This window comes from Schistocerca piceifrons, chromosome 6 (assembly GCF_021461385.2).
Source record: "Schistocerca piceifrons isolate TAMUIC-IGC-003096 chromosome 6, iqSchPice1.1, whole genome shotgun sequence".
In the NCBI taxonomy this organism is placed as follows: Eukaryota; Metazoa; Arthropoda; class Insecta; order Orthoptera; family Acrididae; genus Schistocerca; species Schistocerca piceifrons.
The window spans coordinates 365052862-365077625 of record NC_060143.1 but is presented as its reverse complement, the minus strand read 5'-3'; the positions used below and the strand labels follow the sequence as shown (position 1 = coordinate 365077625).

Genomic DNA, 24764 nt, shown 5'->3' with positions numbered 1-24764 from the left:
TTGATGTATTCAGTTAGTTAATGAGTTAAGTTTTAATTGTACTTTCTGTAAATTGAACTTCGAACAACGTGTAGTTTTATCATTATTATTGTGATGATATATAAGGGCCAGATATTGGTCACAAGTCATCTGCCAACTGTCTGACTCCTGCACCTACAAGCCCTGCTACAGTGATCCCATTCCAGAAGTCCTCCATATAACCTCTAATCTGTGCTTACATCATTAGGCCCATATCAAAATCTTTACCCTGAATCCATCTCCTTCCTCACCCTCAAATACTCACCTTCTACATGCTTCCCAGAATTCATAAACCCAACAGTCCTGGATGTCCCATTGTCACTGATTTCTGTGCTCTGACTGAAAGAATCTCTGATCTTGTTGACCAGTATCTCCAACCATTTGCTGCTAGCCTAGCTTCCCACATTAAAGATATGAACCATTTCCTTCACCAGCTTTCAGCCATCAGCACCCTATTACAACATGGATTCCTACATATACCTCCCTACATATTCCGTTTTCATGGGCTTGCAGTTATCGAACACTGCCTCTGTCAAAGTCCTTCCCACTCATAAACCCACCACCTCATCCGCTTAATGTCTAACTAATTACAACTTTACTCATAACTACTTCTCCTCTGAGGGGGTGAGGGGGAAGATATTCTAAGAAATCCGCAGCATGGTCACAGGTACCTTCATGTCCCCCCCCCCCCCCCCAATCGCCAACCTGTTTTTAGGCCTTGTAAAGGAAACCTTTCTAGCCACCCCAAACACCTTGTCTTGCTCAGGTCCACTGATGATATCTTCATGATCTGGAACCAGGGCCAATACACCTTATGCTCATTCCTCCATAACCTTGACACCTTTCCCATTTGCTGCACCTAGTACTTTTCAATCCCATCGACTCACACTCGATTTCATCCAATTTCTTTCCATATATCGAGCTCACTAACCATCAACAATATCTGTAGTTTGGCAACTGTTACCGCTTCCATACTGAAAAATTACTCTCATACTGTTACTCCACACCAATTCTCTGGCCCAGGAAGCTCTCCCCACCCCACAAACCCAACCCACAGACAGATTTCCTGCGCCAAATCCTAACACGTCCCTAATCTTCCCACTACCCCCAATAACCAGATACAAGGGAGCACCTCCTGCATCACCCAATATTATTCTGAACTAGACTAACTGAACCGTGCTAGAGCAACTGAACCATATCCTCCACCAGGGCTTCAATTAATTATCATCATTCCAGGAAATAAAGAACATCCTACCACAGTCCTCCCCAAAGTAATATTCCACTGCCCACTTGATCCATGTAATATCCTGGTCCCTTCTTATGCCACACCCACTTCCATCCCGTTGCCCAGTGTGCCTCATTTTCTGAAAGACCAAGGCACAATACCTGTTCAGTACAATGACCCAGGACATCCTACTTCATTCCCGTCACAGGCCTATCCTAACCCATCAGAGGCAGGGTCTCCTTTGAAAGCAGTCATCATATACCTTCTCTGGTTCAGTTTCTGTGCAGCATTTAATGTAGGCATAACCACCAACCATCAAGACTGAAGAAAAATCATGACTCGCTCATAGGAGTTGTCGACCTGGAGAAAGCATTTGGCAGTATAAAATGGTGTAAGGTGTTCAAAATTCTGAGAAAATTAAGTTAGATTCAGTAAAAGTGGGATATAACCATTCTTTTAATTAATTATAGTATTATCAGGCTTATTTTCCTATAGGGGAGAGGTGATCAATAATATTGATAATAATAAATAGCATCAAAAAAGATTTAATTAAAATTATCAATGTGTAATCTCTCAGCAGAATAATGCGCGCAGCAAAGTAGTGGTTCAGGGAAATCAGAGACAGTTTAACGTGGCTACTTTTGTTTCTAAATTCTGCTGTATAAACCATGCACGGGTATTGTTAGTTCTCTTGTCTGTGCTGAATAAGTCTGCGTAGCTGCGGCGTGTGATATAGCAGGCATTTCTGTGTGATATACTATGGAAGGGATCAGGGCACTTTTGCTGAATTGCAAGAAAATTTATTGTAGTATAGTAAAGGTATAGTAAAGGATCATAGTCCTTGCTATAATATCTTTGAGTGATGAACAATAAAAATACCAGTCATTTCACTTGCCATAATTGCTGAGAGCAATTGTAGGATCAACCCTCCTTTTCCCTCTATACGAAATGCAATCATCCACGATCATTTAATTATTATTGAATGTTGTTAATAAAAAAACTAAAGTGATTTCCATAGTTATGTGTGTATTAGTAATTAATAAGTAACATCCAAAGATATTAACTATCGTGTCTTTGTTAACGCAGCAACAAATGAAGGGTGATCGACAGAGCAAAAACTTAACATTAATTATCATGAAAACCCAAAATTTAGTCACTGTTACAGTGAATATGTTTGTGGCTGCTTCATCTGAGGTACAGATATAATGAATAGTGAGGCGTATACAGTAGATAACAACATAAATATCGTACGTCAGAGAAGTTGATGACAGCAGATTGACGGAGGGCGCCCACAGGGGTAATATACAAGAACCAAGAGGGAACAATAAGAGTTGAAGACCAATAACAAAGTGCTCAGATTAAAAATTGTGTACAATAGAGATGTAGTCTTTTGCCCCTACTGTTCAGTCTATGTGTCGAAGAAGCAGTGATGGAAATAAAAAGAAAGGCTCAAGAGTGGGATTAAAATTCAGTGTGAAAGGATATGAGTAATAAAATTCACCGATGAGAATTGCTATCTTGAGTGAAAGTGAAGAAGAATTACAGGATCTGTTGAATAGAATGAAAAGTCTAATGAGTACAGAATATGGACTGAGAGTAAATCGAAGAAAGATAAAAGTAATAAGAAATAATGGAAATGAGAACAGCAAGAAATGTAAGATTGTAATTGGGAACCACCAAGTGGACGAAGTTAAGGAATTCTGCTACCTAGGCAGCAGAATAATCAATGATGGATAGAGCACGGAGGGCGTGAAAAGCAGACTAGCACTGGCAAAAAGGGCATTCCTGGCCAAGAGAAGTCTACTAGTATCCAGTATAGGCCGTAATTTGAGGAAGAAATTTCTGAGAATTTACTTTTGGAGCACAGCATTGTATGGTAGTGAAATGTGGAAAGTGGGAATACAGGTACAGAAGAGAATCAAATCATTTGAGATATGGTGCTAGAGAAGAATGTTGAAAATTACGTGGACTGATAAGGTAAGGAGTGAGGAGGTCCTGCACAAAATCAGAGAGGAAAGGAATATGTGGAAATCATTGACAAGGAATAACTTCCATGTACTTAGGAAGCTGTAGAGTGAAAAAACTGTAGTGGAAGACAGAGATTTGAATACAGCTAGCAAATAATTGAGGATGTAGATTGCAAGTTATACTATTGAGATGAAAAAGTTCGCACTGGCAAGGAATTCCTAGTTGGCTGCATAAACCAGTCAAAGACTGATAAAAAACCACCCACCAACCAGCTGTCCACAGACATTAATGTATTTCACCAAACTGTGGTCAAGACCATCCAGTGACAGAGCACACTGCTTAGAACAACATGCTCTATTCCAATGTCTGCAGCTCATGGTCTAGGGGCTAGCATTGCTGCCTCTGGATCACAGGTTCCCGGGTTCAATTTCCAGCTGGGTTAGGGATTTTCCCTGTGTGGGGACTGGGTGTTTGTGTTGTCCTCATCATTTCGTCATCATCATCATCATCATCATCATCATTTGTGAGAGTGACTAGATTGGATTGTGAAAAGAAAATGGACTGTGTAAAAATAGGGACTTTGTACAGGCGCTGATGACCACGTTGTTGAGTGCCCCACAAACCAAATATCATCATTATCATCATCATCATCATCATCTATTCCAATGGCTGCATTACAACCTGTGCCAACTGGACTCTTTCCCTCAATACTATAACACCAGAGTCTATGAACTACAGAGATGGGAGTTTTCCTTGCAACACATCCTTCATTCCCACGATCCTCCAGGCCTGAGTCTCTGATAGCCTCCTGCCTCACATCTGCCAGCACACTGTCCCAGGACACAAACTTTACTCATCCTGCATCCACACCCTGTAGCCACAAGATCTCCATCCCCTTTCTGTCACTGTCTCGCAGTCTACTCCTTCACATCATTATCATCTTCTGCTGCATGAACTCCAGCATAACATTCGTATCCGTCATATTCTTATCCTGTGCTCCGGCTGCCTCACACATTCCTATCCCTCACACCTTCTGTCTCCCTCCTAGCAGTCACTCGCTGTTCCCCAATCCCCCCTCCCCCTTCCCACCTCCTTGTGCCACTCATCCATTCTATCTGACACAATCCCGTACCCCAGTCAAGATGGTGTACTCGGCTGGGAAACTGTAGCTGTAGAGGTGTGTGTGTGTGTGTGTGTGTGTGTGTGTGTGAAGTTATCAGTCTTATTTATGTACCTGTTTACTCCTAAATTATATAGAAACATATAAAAAGTAGATAAAAATCTTTGCGTTCCAGACTGTTAGTTCCTTCCTCATAGGGAAAGTTGGCTGCATTGAGAAAGATTAGAAAGGAGAAGCAGGTCACTCAGACAACAGGCTGAGGGGATCCCAACTCATGTGAACAGAATTGAGTTCTGAAAGACCGGCCCTCCTTTCTAACTTTCCTCAGCCTTCCTCTGTTTCCTCCCAGCGTGGTATTTATGTATTATAATATCCTTACTTTTGGCTTATAAATAGGGAACCAGTGTGTAATGATAAGAGAGGGGAAGAAATAGCCATTCTAAAAGATAAAAAAATTGGAATAATAGAACATAAAAAATACATCAACAGATTTGAAAGTGTGACTGAAATTAACTTTATAACACAGACCAGGTAAGTCAATGAAAATAATAAATTTTTGAAATTATAATTAATTGGATAGATGAAAATTCTACTCACCAATGCGGCAGGAAACCACACATATAAAAGATATGGTGTATGCGAGCTTTCAGAGCCAGTGGCTCCTTCTCCTGGCATAAGGGTTGAAGGGGAAGGAAGGGGGGTGAGGAAAAAGCGGTGGAGTTCAGAAAAGTCACATAGAACCCCAGGTCAGGGGAGCCTTACCAGACAGAATGAGAAGAAAACTCTCTTCCTCCTCATCCCATGTGGTAAGTCTCCCCTGACCCAGGGTTCTGGGTGACTTTTCCCAAGTCCACACCTTTTCCTGAACCTCACCAGTCCTTTTCCTTCGTCCCTCTTCCTTTCCCTTCAACCCTTCTGCCAGGAGAAAGAGCCCCTGGCTCCAAATGCTTGCGTACACCATATTTTTTATATGTATGTTCTTCTTCCACCACTTGGTGAGTAGGTTTTTTATCTGTTGGATTACATTAAGCTAGATACATTGCAACACGTAAGTCAGTGGATGGATTTGCAGAACTTTTGAATGACCTCTGGCTCTGAGAATTCCATACGGTGCGAAACCCGCACATGTTTTAATCAGTCCTCTAAATGACAAGATATGAAATTGGGAGAGATCAAGGATATATTCCTGGGTAACCTCCCACCTTAGGTTCCTCATTGTTTGTATGTAATTCTAAAAAGCATTTAAGACTGTAAATAGCATGATGGCAATCAAACGTAGCCCAGGTATATTTGGCTCATGTCTGGAGAGAAATGCGCAGTCCAGGAAAGTGATGGCAGCCACAGAAATCTGAAAATTAATAAAAATGAAAAATGATAAAATATGCATGCTTAGAAAAGGGAGTGTTAGTGAAAATAATAGCTGAAGGAATCAAATGTCTATGTTAAGCAGAGTCAAATGTCTGTGGCAAATTGGGGACTCAAACCTAATTCTATTCCTCAGACTCTTCCTTATATCCATTTTTCAAGGGACCCGTGTTCCAGAGTGTCATTGTAAATGGTCAGTGGAGTCCAGAGAAATGGACTTAAATTCGTGGCTAGCTGCAACTTTGAGTTGGCCTACAAGAAATCCCAAGATAAAATGTATATATTTCAAGTGCCGTAAGTTGCTGTCATTGAGTTTGTATTACCTATTACATAGCTAAAATGTTCAATGTTGATATATTTGTATGGCCTATTAAATTATGTTTAAAAAATAGCAAACATATTACAACCACTTTTATATACTGTTCATATGAATGCATACAGGTTGGTGTTCTACAATAGATTAAAGATTACCACAGTTCTTTCTCTACTTAAAAAATCTGACAACACCTTGGTGATAATTACTGTCTCTTTTGTCATTTATCAGGAGATTTCTTTCCCAAAAATAAGTGGAACTTTATATATACCAACAAATGCTCCTGAGGTCCTTCCAAGAAAGTTTCGAAGGACCTGTAGGGCATCTCTAATGTATCAAAGTACAGATCACTGACCAACAACTTTAAGGGCTCCCACGATGAGCAAGAGAAAAACAGCGGCTGAACAGAGGAGAGAATACAGGTGGCCACAGAAGGAATGCAGTGCTTTTGAGCTGCAAAAATTGCTTTGAGAAACGCCTTTATTACTTGACATAGTCTCTTATGGTGTTAAACGACAGAGAGGGAAAGAGTACCAAGAAAAATCCTTTGTTCAAAATGATTAGTGGAACACTTTCTGAAAGAATTCTGCATTTCATAGAAAAATAACTGGCCACTAGGTAAGTTGCCAAATACAAAGTTATCCTCTGTTGACAGAATTTAAAAAAATCATTGGGTCATAAGTCATTTTCTCAATAGAAACCAAAGCTTTCAAACAGTTTTTAAAAGAAAGTGGGGTCAGTCAGTCTTACCTTCAATTGAGGAAGATTTTTGTTAGAGTTTATGAGCTTTAATATAACATATATAACCTCTGTAAACTTTTGTCACAGTTTGACACATAATTACATGCCATATAAACCAGTAGAGAAGAGCATGCAGGATTTCACTGCCAGGGTCAATTTGGATAAAATCCTTTGAAGTGTTAGCCCATGGCATTATGAAACACTAAAACAACTATAAAATCGGTGTTTGAAACATGTATGCTGGTTGACTAAACTTCAGGATGACTAAGCTGCTGGCTTCTGCAATGGTCTTTCCTATACGAGGTGCAACAATAAAGTAATGAGACTGATATTTTCTTTGCAAGATGTGTCAACCCTGCAGGCTTGCGTAGGCACAATATCTTTGACCTTGGTCTATAAGCTGTTTCTAGTCCAAGCGGCACATCGATGCAACTGCTCAGTCGTGAGTTGTGCTAATAAGTTAACACGTGTTTGTGTCTCTCGTCATGGAAATGGAACCGCATAATATTGCGCAATGGTATGCCATTTCTTTTTGCATTGAATTGGGTGAAAACACGACGACAACTTACGGTAAGCTTCAGAAAGCTTTTGGAGAGGAGGTTGTGTCAAGAGGTCAAGTTTTTCGTTGGCAAAAATGTTTAGTGAAGGCAGAACGAATGTTGAAGATGAAGACCATCAACCTCACGGATGGATGTCAACTTGGCCAGGGTGCGTGAAGTCGTATGATCTGGTCGAAGATTATCCGTGAAAATGATTGCAGAAGAACTGAACATCAGTCGGAGTGGGTGCCTCCTGGACAAACAGTTAACCAATATTACTACAAAGAAATTTTAGAAAGACTTCGTAAAAGAGTTCTTCATGTCCATGCCAACATCGCTGATAATTGGATTCTGCATCCCATACAATTTTTAATCTCAAAACAAATTTCAGTACTACAACAGCCACCTTATTCACCAGATATCACTCCATGTGACTTTTTTCTATTTCCAAGAGTCAAAACGGCAGTCAAGGGACACCATTTTTAAACAACATAAGATGTCCAAAAAGCTGTGATGAGGGTCTTGGAGGATATTACAGAAGATGAGTTCCAGAAATGTTACCATCAATGGCAGAAGTGCTGGAAAAAGTGTGTGCAATCAGAAGGGAACTCCTTTGAAGGAGACAACACTAAACTTGACTAAAATGGTAAGCAACATTTTTTTTCACATCAGTCTCATTACTTTCTTGTCCCACTTCGTATACAGTCTTATTCTGTCATCAGGTGACATTAGTTACTGTCAGTATCACCTTCCACATTCAGAATGAATTGCTAATCCTTAAAGCTGAAGACTACCACACTTCTTACATACATGGTAATGGAAAGGCCTTGGTAGAATATAAATAATTTAAGGAGTGAAGGTAGAACTCACCAAATAATGGAGGTGCTGAGTTATTGATAGGCACACAAACAAAACAGAGAACTTAAATATCTTTCAGATCAATAGTACCTTTATCAGCAACATTGTGGAACTAAAATCATTATTTTTCAAATGACTTGCATTGGAAGTAGTTCCTTCTAAATTGTATATGAAGTACACTATAAAAACTGCAGAATCTACTAGAGCGGGAGGTGGGGGTGTTGTGGCATGCTACCAGTAGAATACATGTGGCATTATAATCTTGTCATTTTGTTTGCCTAACCAAATGTCTATGGTCATTTTGCTACACAACAGAATTCATTGTGGAACTTAAGTAGTGGCTCCTGTGGGAAGCAAATAACTACATCAGCATGGAAGATAATCAATTTTTTTTCACAATATTCACCACTTGTGACACAAGGACCTTGGGAGCAATTTAATTCAGCAAACCCTATAAACAAGCAAGGTGCACAATAGACACGCATTAGGGAGGATGGTGGTTCAAATCCACGTCCAGCCACTGAGATTGGAATTTACCACATTTTTGCTAAACCATTTAAGGCAAATGCCAGGTTGGTCCCTTTGAAAAGCACACCACCAATTTCCTTCCCCAAACTGAGCATGTACTGCGTCATGCACGGACGCATACACACACATGCACACGGGTTTTCCTATTCCAAGCTATATTACGATCCATATATAATGGTCAGCTTTGTGATTTCTCAAAAGAACAACTTCACATGCAACATATCCTGCATTAACATCCTCGTATCATAACAATTTTGGTTCATTTTTGCAATGAAATTGTGGACGCTGTCGGGAACAAAAAGAAAACTGTTATCAAGAGTGGAAAGAAAATACAAATATTTGACCTAAAGCTCAGAACTACAAGCAAAATAGGAGCTAAGTATAGGTGCACACTTACTTCTGAAAACAAGGGTAGAAAGACAGTAATATAAGAGAAAATAGTAGTTGTTGCACTTATTCTGTAATCAGTTGTTAACTAGCTCTACTGCATGTGCATGCTGAGGTGTGTAACCCCTCACCCCCTCTCCCCATCTATGGGTGCATGGAAGTGGGGGTGGGCAGAGGTGCCCACACCTTTGTTGTTGTTGTTGTTGTTGTTGTGTTGCTTGTCAGATGCTTGAGCTTCATTGTTTAAGTTCACTTGTTTTGTCACTGTTGCTCCATGAATTAATTGTGCCATTCTCCATTTACAGCAGACAAACACAATGAGATGTTATGATAATTCAAGGTTTTAATGCAAATCAGTAGCAATAGATACAAAGTGATTATTCATTGTGAACTGCCTACTCATGAATGGAAATGAAAGCAATCCAACAATATTGAAGAATAACAAAACTCTGCTTCAACAATCTTGATCAATCCTGTATGATGAGCCTAGGAAAATTATCTGACTACGGACGACACGACAAAATTAATAATGCAGGAATTTAGTTATGATTATGTAAATGACATTGTGTGTTAGTGTATTTTTATTTAGTTCAACCTGTGTATTAATGGTACAAGCTCATAGAATATATACCATAATGTGCCCAGAATTTATTTTAAAAAATACAGTAAAATTTTGAACTATGGAATTAAAGAATAAAAATAAAAATCATAGTACTAATAACACAGAGGTATAACTACAGAGGTATCTCATTGTTATCAGTGGCCTATAAGATCCTATCCAAGGCACTACAAAACAGGATTGAAAATCAAGTAGAGAAAGAACTGGGTGAATATCAGGCTGGGTTTAGAAAAGGAAGATCATGCAGTGAACAGATATTCAGTCTACTCTCCATAATACAACTTCGCGCACGCACATCGAAAAATCTAGTAATTACATTCATAGACTTCAAAAAAGCATATGATTCTATTGATAGACCAACCCTGATTAACACATTAGAAGAATTTGGGATTGATGATAAAAGCAGAAGTCGAATCCAGGAAACCCTTACGGGAACGAAATCGCAAGTGAAGTTTTTGGGTAGATTGTCACAACCGTTTGTAATTGGAACAGGTGTTAGACAAGGGGATGGGCTCTCCCCACTGTTGTTTAACATTGTCCTTGAAAAAGTGGTCAGGGAATGGAGAAAGAAGATGGCAGAAGCTGGAGTGAAAAATGGGATAACGTTAGGAAGAAATAAAACAAAAATTGAATGTCTGGCATTTGCTGATGACACGGCAATATTGGCAGATGACATCGAAACAGCAAAGATTCAGATAGAAATGCTGCATGAGATCGCTGAGAAGACAGGTCTACAAATATCGTATGAAAAGACAGAACTGATGATACAGGACAAAACAGACCCAACACAGACATTGCAAACTAAATATGGAATAATTAAGAGAGTTCATAAATTTAAGTATCTAGGGGAATGGATTACACCGACAGGGTTACCAAATGTTTCACTACAGGAAAGAGCAATAAAGATGGAAACGGCATACCAGCTATGCCGAAATGTATACAATAAAAAGTCGATCTCCATCAATGCCAAGCTCAGGCACTACAATGCGGTAATAAAACCAGAAAGTTTGTATGCGATTGAATGCATCCCACTGAACAGAAAACGTCTGTTGGAGAAATTGGAAATAAAAGAGAGAAAAATACTGAGAAAGATCTGAGGACCTAAAAAGGATGGACAAGATTATAAATTGCGATCCAATAAAGAGTTATACGAGAAAATTGAAAAACTGACAACATCCTTTAAAAAGAGAAGACTGAGTTTCTATGGGCATGTCAAAAGAATGGCACCAGAAAGAACGGCAAAGAAAATCCTGGAATACATGGAAAGCAGAAAGACACAAATTAACTGGCTGAAAGAAGTAAAAGAAGACATTGCAGAAATGAACATTATTCCAGAGACAGTTTACAACAGAATGGAATATAGGAATGCCATCAACAAAATACAGGGATTCAAAGACCGAACGCAATCAAAGAAGACGGGAACAACCTGGTCGCAAGAACGTAAAGAAGCCCACTCAGAAAAAATGAAGAAGTACTGGGAAGAACGCAAGAAAAAGCACAAGAAATGACTGATGCTTAGCGTAGTCCAAAGTTGACTGTAACGAATAATAATAATATAATAATAATAACACATAACATAAGAATTTACTTCATTTTACAGTTCTAAATAATGGACAAGGAAAGGCCATACCAGCTGTTAGGAACTATCCCAGGACTAACGTGGATTTGAAAATCCATGCAAAACTTAAGTCAGATTGCCTGGCAAGCAATCAATTTGCAACAATAGATTTTTTGCACTTTTCAATTCATTTTAATGATTTGCAGCTATAATACCACAATCAAGTGTGCCTAAACTGTTCATAGGTGAATATTATTTCCATGAATAACATTCCTTTAGCACAGTTAAGTGGACAGACCTTACATACCCATGCAGGTACAGAAAGAGTTTGCAAGAAGAAAAGTCTTTGTTTTGGGTTCGTAAACCTGCAGTTTGTAGCTAATAATCTTCAACTATTTTGAAAGTCTACTGAAAATGTTGGAAAAAAAAACGTGCGTCCTGTTACTATATGGGCTAAAATGTTACTACAATATCTATTTGGGCCATATTTTTTTCAAGTGGATGTAAATCACATATTGCAAACATGGTTAATATCTCATCTGAAAGCCAATGGAATCATGGAACATGTGTGAAGAGCACTCCACCCACTTTGCCATTCTTGTGCTGGAGTTCCTTGAGAACAATTCCAAAGCTGCTGCATTGGGTGTGATTCAGAAACATTTCCAGGCACAGTGGTAATTGACTTTCCGTGATTTCATTCACAACTTTCAAATGGTCCATTATAATATATCCTAGTCTAAACCCTTGTTTTTGTTGAAACTGAGTCATAAGCTTTCCAAAAATCCGCAAATCCCAGGCAGAGTGGTAATTCATACTCAATGCTCCTTTCTATAATTTCATTCAAGACTTGCAAATGATCCATTGTACATCTTCCTCTAAAGCCTGCTCTTTCCTTTACTTATTTAAAAATCTAATGTTTTTTATGTGGTCAGTGATATTATTAGTGTATATTTTGTTCATTATGCAGGGGGTGGTGACAGGTCTGTAGCCTTGTCTCTTTAATTTCTTGTCAAGAATGTAGGAAAAGCCAGATTGCTCCTTACCATAAAGAAGACACGTTAAGCTGCAGACAGGTACAATTAAAAGACAATTACATAAAGCTTTCGGCCACTGCCTCCGTAAGCAAAAGAGAGACACACATCATTCATACCCACAAGCAAGCATATCTCATGCACACATGACCGCCAACTCCAGCATCTCATTCTTCATGTAAGTGTCTTTTAATTATGCCTGTCTGCAACTTAACACGTCTTCTTTATGGTAAGAAGCAATCTGTCTTTTCGTACATTGCTGATATTCGTACCTGGAGTTTCCATTGTTAAATTTCTCACCTAGCGAAACAATTACAGAAATGTTCTAGTTTCGAGGAATTGCCTCTCTCCATAGACTTTGTGAAACTACCTTGTTAGTTCCCTTTTTGTATTAAGTTTTCCTCTAGCTATAATCATAGCTATTCAAAAAGCACCATGTTCCAGTACTTCCCTTTCTTCACATCTAATGGTGTTATACATCTCAGTCAGAATGTCATTATTAAGTGTCCATCTTTTTCTGCATCTAATGAACATTAAAAGTAATACATGTACAGTTTTCTTTGAGATTCTTCATTTTACTGGTTTTTTTTTTTCACCCAATTTTCCAATGTATCTTCTTAGATCCACTTGTGAACACTATTAGTTTTGTTTAATTCGACATAATCTGTTATGCTCTTCTTGTTGACGCTGTTCATTTTTTTCCATATTTGTCAGTAATTATCCATTACTCCTCTGTCCATGTAATCATTTTCCAAGATGCTGAACTTTTTGCTTAATGTATTCAGGTATACTTCCATGTTTTAATTTAATCCTCATAATTTACACTTTCCAGATTGATGAGATTCTTTCTTTCCAGCTATGCACGTATATTTGCTATGCCTCCAACTAGTGTATGATTACTGGAGGTTGGGAAGTGGTTTGTGATCATCAGATCCTGTACAATATCTCTGTTGTTAAATAAGATAGAATCAATTTCACTTTTAGTTTAATTTTGTCGTTATCAAATTCATTTTTTTTATTTATGTTACTCTTGAGGAATGTGTTGAGGGTAAACATGACTATGTACCTGGCAGCTTCTTCTTACGTATATTTGTCCCACTTTTGCATTAAAATTCACCATTGTCATGGTGTAATGGGATTTTCTGCTATTTATCAGTTTCTATAGCTCTTTATACAAGCTTTCTAGGTTCTCATCAAAATGTGAATATGTTTAACATATAGACTTAAGAAAAATCCCAGAGAATATTTGTTGTATATTTTAATATAGTCTTGCTATTCTGTCTGTAAAAGGCATTTTACTGTGTAAATCACATCCTTTTAAGTTAAACAATGGAAAGTCCATGTTGGAATATCAACAATTACAGAAAGGACAGATTTCTTCTTGCCAAAGAGATGACACTTTGGGCTGCAGACAGGTACTACGAAAAGACATTAAGCTTTTAGCCAAAGCCTTACTAAAAAAAAAACACACACACACACACACACACACACACACACACACACACACACACACACCACACGCAGCAGGGAAGCAGGAGGGACACCAGAATACATGTGGGGGAAGAGGAAGCAGTGCTCTACCTGGCAGAACATGCAGGGACTAGAGGTGGCAGACAAGACTACTGCAGTGTTGGGTGACGGTAGGGAAAGAGGAGGGGGGGTGGGGTGGAATTAAAGAGCAGAAAGGAGAGGAGCAGAGAAGGGGGAAACATTGGTGGGTGCACTGGCAGAGAACAGTGCACAATGAGGATGAGGGGATGTGAGTTGGGAGGGGATGATTGGACAGAGGGGGAGGGGGGCAGAAACTGTTGGGTGAACGATGTACAGACAGTAGGTAACTGTGGGTTGAGGCCGGGATGATATTGGGAGCGGAAAATGTGTTATAACTCCCATATGTGTAGTTCAGAAAAGCTGGTGGTGGACGGGTGGTTCCAGATGACCAGGCTGTGAAGCATAATTTATGCTCAGATACATGCTGTGCAACAGAATGGTTCACTGTCCTCTTAGCTACAGTTTGGTGGTGGCCATTCATCCTGGTGAGTAGATGGTTGGTAGCCATACCAAAATAAAAAGCTGAGAATGGTTACAACAGAGCTGGTACACAACATGGCTGCTTTCACAGGAGGCCCAGCCTCTGATGGGGTAAGATAGGCCTGTGACAGGACTGGATTTGGAAGTTCTGGGTAGGTGGATTTGGCAGTTCTTGCACCTGGGTCTTTCACAATGATATGATCCCTGTGACAAGGAGTTGGGATTGGGAGTGGCATAAGGACAAACTAAGTTTTTGGGTGGATGACAGATCACCACATTAGTAGGGGTGGGAAGGATCTTGGGTATGCTGTCCCTCATAGCAGGGCATGAAATAGATAATCATAGCCCTGATGAAGGATGTGGTTCAGTTGTTCCCATCCATGGTGGTATTGAGTGATGACCAGCCACTCATTTTTAGTGAGTTCTTGGGGTGGTGGAAGGATTTGGAGTGTGTGGGGATGTAGTTGTTATTGAGGTCTGCAGTCCTGATACTGGTTTGATTCAGCTCCCCATGCTACAATATCCTGTGCAAGCTTCTTCGTATCCCATTACCTACTGCAACCTACATTCTTCTGAATCTGCTTAGTGTATTCATCTCTTGGTCTCCCTCTACAATTTTTACCCTCCATGCTGCCCTCCAATACTAAATTGATGGTCCCTTGATGCCTCAGAACATGTCCTACCAACCGATCCCTTCTTCTAGACAAGTTGTGCCACAAACTCCTCTTCTCCCCAATCCTATTCAATACCTCCTCATTAGTTATGTGATCTACCGATCTAATCTTCAGCATTCTTCTGTAGCACCACATTTCGAAAGTGTCTATTCTCTTCTTGTTTAAACTATTTATCGTCCATGTTTCACTTCCATACACTCCATACAAATACTTTCAGAAATGACTTCCTGACACTTAGCTCTATACTCGATGTTAACAAATTTCTCTTCTTCAGAAACGCTTTCCTTGCCATTGCCAGTCTACATTTTATATCCTCTCTACTTCGACCATCATGAGTTATTTTGCTCCCCAAATAGCAAAACTCCTTTACTACTTTAAGTGTCTCATTTTCTAATCTAATTCCCTCAGCATCACCCGACTTAATTCAACTACATCCCATTATCCTAGTTTTGCTTTTGTTGATGTTCATCTTACATCCTGCTTTCAAGACACCGTCCATTCCGTTCAACTGCTCTTCCAAGTCCTTTGCTGTCTCTGACAGAATTACAATGTCATCGGTGAACCTCAAAGCTTTTATTTCTTCTCCGTGGATTTTAATACCTACTCCGAATTTTTCTTTTGTTTCCTTCACTGCTTGCTCAATATACACATGGAATAATACTGGGGATCGGCTACATCCCTGTCTGACTCCCTTTCTAACCACTGCTTCCCTTTCATTCCCTTCAACTCTTATAACTGCCATCTGGTTTCTGTACAAATTGTATATAGCCTTTCGCTCTCTGTATTTTACCCCTGCCACCTTCAGAATTTGAAAGAGAGTATTCCAGTCAACATTGTCAAAAGCTTTCTCTAAATCTACAAATGCTAGAAATGTAGGTTTGCCTTTCTTTAATCTATTTTCTAAGATAAGTCATAGGGTCAGTATTGCCTTGCGTGTTCCAAAATTTCTACGGAATCCAAACTGATCTTCCCCGAGGTCGGCTTCTACCAGTTTTTCCATTCGTCTGTAAAGAATTCACGTTAGTATTTTGCAGCTGTGACTTATTAAACTGATAGTTCGGTAATTTTCACATCTGTCAACACCTCCTTTCTTTGGGATTGGAATTATTATATTCTTCTTGAAGTCTGAGGGTATTTCACCTGTCTCATACATCTTGCTCACCAGACAGTAGAGTTTTGTCAGGACTGGCTGTCCCAAGGCTGTCAGTAGTTCTAATGGAATTTTGTCTACTCCCAGGGCCTTGTTTCGACTTAGGTCTTTCATTGCTCTGTCAAACTCTTCACACAGTATCATATCTCCCATTTCATCTTCATCTACATCCTCTTCCATTTCCATAATATTGTCCTCAAGGACATCGCCCTTGTATAGACCCTCTATATACTCCTTCCACCTTTCTGCTTTCCCTTCTATGCTTAGAACTGGGTTTCCATCTGAGCTCTTGATATTCATACAAGTGGTTCTCTTTTATCCAAAGGTCTCTTTAATTTTCCTGTAGGCAGTATCTATCTTATCCTTAGTGAGATAAACCTCTACATCCTTACATTTGTCCTCTAGGCATCCCTGCGTAGCCATTTTGCACTTCCTGTTGATCTCATTTTTGAGACGTTTGTATTCCTTTTTGCCTTCTTCATTTACTGCATTTTTATATTTTCTCCTTTCATCAATTAAATTCAATATTTCTTCTGTTACCCAAGGATTTCTACTAGCCCTCGTCTTTTTGCCTACTTGATCCTCTGCTGCATTCACTACTTCATCCCTCAAAGCTATCCATTCTTCTTCTACTGTATTTCTTTCCCCCATTCCTGTCAGTTGTTCCCTTATGCTGTCCCTGAAACTCTGTACAACCTCTGGTTTAGTCAGTTTATCTAGGTCCCATCTCCTTCAATTCCCACCTTTTTGCAGTTTCTTCAGTTTTAATCTACAGTTCATAACCAATAGATTGTGGTCAGAGTCCACATCTGCCCCTGGAAATGTCTTACAATTTAAAACCTGGTTCCTAAATCTCTGTCTTACTATTATATAATCTGATACCTTCTAGTATCTCCAGGCTTCTTCCATGTATACAACCTTATTTCATGATCCTTGAACCAAGTGTTAGCTATGATTAAGTTATGCTCTGTGCAAAATTATACCAGACGGCTTCCTCTTTCATTTCTTATCCCCAATCCATATTCACCTACTATGTTTCCTTCTCTCCCTCTTCCTACTCTCGAATTCCAGTCACCCATGACTATTAAATTTTTGTCTCCCTTCTCTACCTGAATAATTTCTTTTATCTCATCATACATTTCATCAATTTCTTCATCATCTGCAGAGCTAGTTGGCATATAAACTTGTACTACTGTTGTAGGCGTGGGCTTCGTGTCTGTCTTGGCCACAATAATGCATTCACTATGCTGTTTGTAGTAGCTTACCCACACTGTGTGGGGATATAGCACGGGAAATGTGTATGTGGACTAGATCTGGAGGATAATGCCCGCTTGTGAAGGCCTTTGCGATATATTAAGCATACTGGGCAGGGGAGCTGCTGTCACTGCAGATATGTCATCCCAAGGTGGCTAAGTTGTATGGGAGGGAGTTTTTGGTGGGGAAGGGATGGCAACTGTCAAAAAGCAGATATTTTTTGTAGTTGGTGGATTTAATGTGGATAGAGGTGTGGACTGAGTCCTCAGAGAGGAGGAGGTCAACATCCTATTATGTGAGACACTATGTTAAGGACCAGGTGAAGTGGACAGGAGGAGGAGGGAAGATGTTGAGGTTGTACAGGAATGAAGTTAGGATGCCCTGGACTGGAGGACAGATCATGAAGATATCATCAATGAATCAGTGAAACAGAACCAGACCTGGGATTTGGGATTTCCACTACTAATTGTTGTTCACATTCAACAAGTTTGAATTCCAGTTTGGCCTGAGCAGCCTGAGAGTGCAGCTGTGCGAGCAGGTGTGTGTGTGTGTGTGTGTGTGTGTGTGTGTGTGGCAGGGGGGGGGGGGGGTCGCATGTGCATGTGCAGTACATATTTTAATCTTAACCAGATGCCAAGTTCGTTTTGTTTGCAGATGATATAAACATTGCAAGAAATAGCAAATAGAGTGTAGTCTCAGAAAGATCAGTTAATAAAACTTTCATTGACATTAATAAATGGTTCCTAGCCATTTCTTTCATAAAAACACACTACAAGCAGTTCAGAACTTGTAAAGAGATTTCGCACCATTATATACCTAAAATATTATTGCAAATAGATAGAAGAAATGGACAGTGTTAAATTTTTGGGATTACTGTTTAATTATAAATTTAACTGGGAGGAGCGCACCACAGAACAGCTGAAGTACCTAAACAAATCTCTATTTGCAATGCAAATGTTGTCGAATATAGGGGATATGAAAATGAAGATTCTAACATACTATCATTACTTTCATTCCATTACATCACAAGGGATTATTTTATAGGGTAACTCATCAAGCTAAGTGAAAGTTTTCCAGGTCCAAAAACATGTAACAAGAATTATTTGTGGTGTGAACTCAAGGACTTCCTGCAGAGGTCTGTTTAGGAAACTAGGGATATTAACTACTGCTTCCCAATACATTTATTGTGTAATGAAATATTTCATTGAAAATATATTTCTTCGTAAAAACAGCACAGTTCTTGGAATCAATACTAGAAATAAAAATAATCTTCACAAAGATTTAAGGTAACTTATTTTGGTCCAAAAAGGTCTCCATTATTCAGGAACACACATTTTCAATAACTTGCCAGCAGCCATAAAACGTTTAACAACCAATAAAGTTCAGTTTCAGCCTAAAAGGTTTACTGGTGGCCAAGTCCTCCTCCTCCGTTGATGAATTTCTTAGTAGAACCAACTGGTGTGTGTATATTTCTAATGGCGCTACAGTCTGGAACTGCGCGACCGCTATAGTGGCAGGTTCGAATCCTGCCTCTGGCATGGATGTGTGTGATGTCCTTAGGTTAGTTAGGTTTAAGTAGTCCTAAGTTCTAGGGCACTGATGACCTCAGAAGTGAAGTCCCATAGTGCTCAGAGTCATTTGAACCATATTACTAATAATATCAAATAATGCGAGTATTAGTACAATCTGACTTGTACAAATTCAGTGCAGTAAGGCAGTCATTGTAAGTAAACATTGTAAAATGAATTTTCAATTTAGTATTTATTACTTTTTAAATTAAAATATGTTTAAAACTTTTTGATTCATTCCACATCGATGACAATCATTTCACTTGGGGTTCTTGGAAGACACGTTGATATATTGGTTGCCAAAGTTAGTTCAGTTCATGAATCACAATAATCTTTCATCTTTCACCTGGGTCATAATACTGATGTCCCAACAACTTTCCTGTGACAGTTGGCATCTGAAGGTTACCCGTAACACATTGATCTCGAAGTGACCGAAGAGTTTGCATGTGCCCCCCCCCCCCCCCCCCCCCCCACACACACACACACACACACACATTATATATAAATTTAACAATCTTTAGCAATCTCATCTCAGACATGAGTGCTTATAAATCTCAGATACAGAAATCAACGTAACCAACACACATTCCGATCATATGCCAAAAACCCTATTAATTCATGTTAATATTGACACCTAGTGATCAAAGTCAGTCTTTGTGTGATTCTTTGACACACTGACTGCCATAAGACGATTGGCTGCCATAGCAGTAAGGCTGTGCTGTGTCCTCCAGAAGCCTTGTGGCAGTCAACATTTGAAATATTCCAGGCAAGAGGGTTGCAGACGTTGGCACAAAAAGAAAAGGATAAAAAGTTTGTTAGTATTAAATACTGTGTAACTGTCAAAGTATGGCTACAGGTGTTGCACTGCTGCTTTTGACTCCTTCCTGATACCTTGCATGTTTTCTGATCTCTTTTTTCTTTCATGCAGTGAACTTGAGCTTAACTGTGGCAAATAATCCAAAACTAAACAACAGTAGTTATCAAAACTCAGTGCTAAGTGACAGAAAATCAAAAGTAACAGATCCTATATTGAAGCTAACAACTATTGAAAATATTTGTTTACTACACAAACTTACAGCATCAGTCAGTCACACTCCTTCTTTGACAAACTTTGTACACAACATTTTCTGGCAGAATACGAAACCTGTCTGTTGTAAACTGCTTACCTACAGTCATTCACTCGACTGACTGTGATTACACGTGTTATCAACATAAGAGCAGAGTTCAAGGTTGGAAAATGGTCAAACACTAATATGCCACAACAAATAGCATTTTAGTAATGTGCGCAGTCGCAGCTCTTTACTCTGCAGCAGAGTGTGCGCTGATACAAAAGTTCCTGGCAGATTAAAACTGTGTGCTGGACCGTGGCTCGAACTCTGGACCTTTGCCTATCATGGACAAGTGCTCTACCGACTGAGCTACACAAGCATGTCTCACAACCTGTCCCCACAGCTTCAATTGTGCCAGTACATCTCCTACCTTCCAAATTTCACAGAAGCTCTCCTACATAGTTCAAGTCTCAGTCCAGCACACACAGTTTTAATCTGACAGGGTGCTCCTTATCTAGGTTGAAGCGTTACTTCAAATTATCTGAATTGGGTTATTGGGACATATTGATCAGTATGCTGAAGTTATCAGTGACGAATTTGGAACATAGTGCAAACATCTACCTACTTGTCATGTAACTAGTTTTGAGAAAGGCTTTATCTAGATGAAGAATTAAGTTACTGTGCACATTTCTCCTGAGATCCATCAGGAAACGAAGGTTTGAAAATGCCAAATGGCATCAGCATGATTGCAAGAATACCAGCCAGATTTATCTGATATACCCTCGACCACCCAGAGATGATTGCATTCAGAGATTATACTGCTCTTCAGCAGCCATGCAAGGAACCCACCGAACTTACGAGAGGGCCATATATACCCTAGAAATAAAAGGAGCCAATGTATTTCCAAAGTGTAAACTATTTCACTGATAAAACAAATCAAATTACAATTCAAAACTGATGACAATTGTAGCAGTACCCTGACAAAATATGTCAGCCTAGTGCAATGACTTTAAACTGGCTCTTATTGTAGAGGAATAAAGTAATACACCTTATGGAATGTAAAATGCCATGTCCATTAATTACAGAATGAGGAACAACTTGAGTCACTGATATCATACAAATGTCTGAGAGAAACAATCACACAAATTCATTTGTTGGAAAGGGAAACAGCTGGCTTTTATTTACTGGTGGGTCCGCAGGAAATCACAGTTTGTCTATGAAAATGACCTATACTGCATTATTGATTTATACTGCATTATTGCTTAAGTACACGGGATCCATAGTAAGTTGACCTAGTAAGAAATGCAGAGCACATCTACAACTATACTTCACAACCCAAGTTACAATGTGGAGGGTGCGTCTGATTTACACCCCTTTCCTGCTCAAACTGCAAATGGTGCACGAGTAAGCCGACTGTTGGTAAACCTCCATTTAAGATCAAATTTCTTTGGTTTTCTCATCACATTCATTTTGTAACATGCATATGGTGGCAGTAATACATTGAGTGAACCTCCATATAATATACAACACTTTTCTCGTACCAACTTCCTCTGTACTTCAGTGACACTTTTGTGCTTACTAATTGAATCCCCAAGTGACAGCTGTTATTGAAGAATCTGTCGTACAAGGGATTTTTAAGCTACCTCTTTCATGGTTGAATTACATTTTGTGGGGTACTTCCAGGAAATCTTAGTCTGACATTTATTTTTCTTACTAGTTTTATGTGGTGATTCTACTTTAGGTTGCTTCTTACAGTTATTCATATATTTTTATGGTTCTTATTGTTCCCAGTGGTATAATTAGATAGTAATGGGCCTTTTTTCTTTTTTGTGTGTAAAAAATTACATTTATATATGCTGAGTGTCAAGAGCCAGACCTTGAACTTAGTGTCAGTCCCCTGCTCGCCTTCAGCTTTTTCTTTTAGTTTTCAGGCACTCGACATACACTATGTGATCAAAGGTATCCAGACACCTAGCTGAAAATGACTTACAAGTTCGTGGTGCCCTCCATTGGTAATGCTGAAATTCAATATGGTGTTGGCCCACCCTTATCCTTGACAGCTTCCCCTCTTGCAGGCATACGTTCAATCAGGTGCTGGAAGGTTTCTTGGGGAATGGCAGCCCATTCTTCACAGAGTGCTGCTCTGAGGAGAGGTATCGATGTTGGTCGGTGAGGTCTGGCACGAAGCCAGCGTTCCAAAACATCCCAAAGGTTTTCTATAGGATTCAGGTCAGGACTCTATGCAGGTCAGTCCATTACAGGGATGTTATTGTCGTGTAAACACTCTGCCCCAGGTGTGCATTATGAACAGATGCTCGATCGTGTTGAAAGATGAAATTGCCATCCCCGAATTGCTCTTCGACAGTGGGAAGCAAGAAGGTGCTTAATACATCAATGTAGGCCTGTGCTGTGATACTGCCATGCAAAACAACAAGGGGAAGCCCCCTCCTTGAAAAACACGACCACACTGTAACACCACCATCTCCGAATTTTACTGTTGGCACTACACACGCTGGCAGATGACGTTCACCAGGCATTTGCCATACCCACACCCTGCCATCGGATCGCCACATTGTGGACCGTGATTCATCACTCCACACAACGTTTTTTCCACTGTTCAGTCATCCAATGTTTACGATCCTTACACCAAGCGAGGCATCATTAGGCATTTACCAGCGTGATGTGTGCCTTATGAACAGCCATGCGACCATGAAATCCGTTTTCGCACCTCCCGCCTAACTGTCTATGACAGTTGCAGTGGATCTTGAGGCAGTTTGGAATTCCTGCGGGATGGTCTGGATAGATGTCTGCCTATTACACATTATGAGCCCTCTTCAACTGTCGGGGGTCTCTTGTCAGTCAACAGACATGTCCCTTCACATTTCCACTTCACTCACACGTTGGAAACAGTGGATCTAGGGATGTTTAGGAGTGTGGAAATTTCGCGTATAGACGTATGACGCAAGTGACACCCAATCACCTGGCCACGTTCAAAGTCCGTGAGTTCCACGGAGCACCCCATTCTGCTCTCTCACAATGTCTTAACGACTACTGAGATCGCTGATATGGAGTACCCGGCAGTAGGTGGCAGCACAATGCAGCTAATATGAAAAATGTATGTTTTTGGGAGTGTCTGGATACTTTTGATCACATAGTGTATTATACCAGGTGTCCCTCCTAAGATTCATCATCCGAATTTTCTCTGATGTTTTGGCCAATCTTTGCAATTTTGTTTTTGCAATATTTAGCTGGAGTCAGCCCAAACACTCATCACATCTTTCATGTTATGCCCAGTGTTGATGGGAAGCATAAAGTTGGTTCCCTTTGCAGAAGGTAATTATTTGTAAAGCGAAGTTGATATAGCTATTCGATAAAAGTCTCCAAATTAGCCTAGTGTGAGATTTGGTTAAGTGATATGTAATAACAGATACAGTGAAACACGAAGAATAACCAGTGCTCCAGCAGCAACTGAGCAGTGCTGCTGCATAGTGGCAGCAGTCAGCATTGGCCAAGCGGTGCTGTCATTTTTGGAGTACTGGTTATTCTTCATGCTTTGCTGTCCTGTTAATACATATGAAATACTGATAAAATGAATATCATACTACACTGTGGGACCACTCTGTCGAATGGGGATATAAAATTCTGCTTTCAAAAATAATTTTCTTTGTAACGGGGAAACAAACCGACGCTTTCCATTGGCACTGGGCATCACGTGAAAGACATGGTGAACAGTATTTGTTTGGGTTGACGCTGGTTGTGTTGCTAATATGCTGTGAGATATTAGAGAAAATGCACCTGGTAACTCTTAGGAGAGACAGCCTGCATAACGCAGAATCACCTCTGAACAACCTTACAGAGCTTTCAGCATTATCCGCTAGATCATTTATGTACATTGCAAACAGTTGCCAACCTATAACATGCCCTTGAGGTACTCTCAGAATTACTTTTACATCGAATGATTTTGGCCCATTATGAATGCCAGGTTGAATTTTATCTGCTAAAATGCCCTGAACCTCGCCCTGGATGCAACAGTGGGCCAATGTTGGACTGCATTAACAATTATGAAAAGGATAGAGTGCTACTTATCATAATGAAAGATGACATATTGAGTTGCAGGCCAGCACAATGAAAACACCGTTACACATTGAGCTTCAGCCAAAGCCTTCTGGAAATAAAAGGACACCCCCCTCCCCCCCACACACACACACCTGCTATCCACAGCTGCTCTGGCCGGAATTCAAATATTGCACTGAACAAAAGCAGAAAACTTGAGTGGGGCACTGACAGGGGAGGGTTATAGGAGGATACAAGTGCGGGGAGGGGGGGGTGTGTGTTCACTGTCTGGTGGTAGAGCGTGTAGAGATTAGAAGGCAGGCGCCACAACAAGGCTGTCAGATGCAGTGTCGGGAGGCTGTGGGAAAATGGGAATAGGGAGTGGAGCAGGAGAGAGGGGAAAACATTGATGGGTCTTGCACCTGGGTCATCCACATGGATATGATCTGTGTGGCAAGGGGCTGGGACTGGCATAGGGTTGGACTAAAATGTTATGGAGCCTTGGGGGAGGGGCGGGGGTAATGGAACACCAGTTTAGGTGGGGGTTCCAGGACCTTAGGAAGGAAGTACCCCATTTCAGGGCATGATATTAGTTGATCCAGTCCAAGGTGGTATTGTGAGAAAGTGGGAGCCCTACTGTAGCTGGTTCTTGAGGGTGGTAGGAGGATTAGGGCATGTGGGTGTGTGTGGGGATATGGCACAGGAAACCTGTTAT

At 40.1% G+C, this 24764-nt stretch overlaps 1 protein-coding gene across 2 annotated transcripts in view; it reads left to right on the top strand.

Annotated features, from left to right (window-relative positions):
• LOC124803122 (reticulon-4-interacting protein 1 homolog, mitochondrial-like) overlaps positions 1-24764 on the top strand; it is a 170332-nt gene that overhangs the window by 136858 nt on the left and 8710 nt on the right. The window contains exon 9 of one of the 2 annotated variants that reach the window (XM_047264297.1): positions 9368-9617. The exons of the other annotated variant lie outside the window; for it this stretch is intronic. Coding sequence (XP_047120253.1) covers positions 9368-9383 — 16 coding nt within the window. The 3' untranslated portion in view covers positions 9384-9617. Of the gene's footprint in view, positions 1-9367; positions 9618-24764 lie in introns of those variants that run through there. 2 annotated transcript variants of the gene reach the window in all.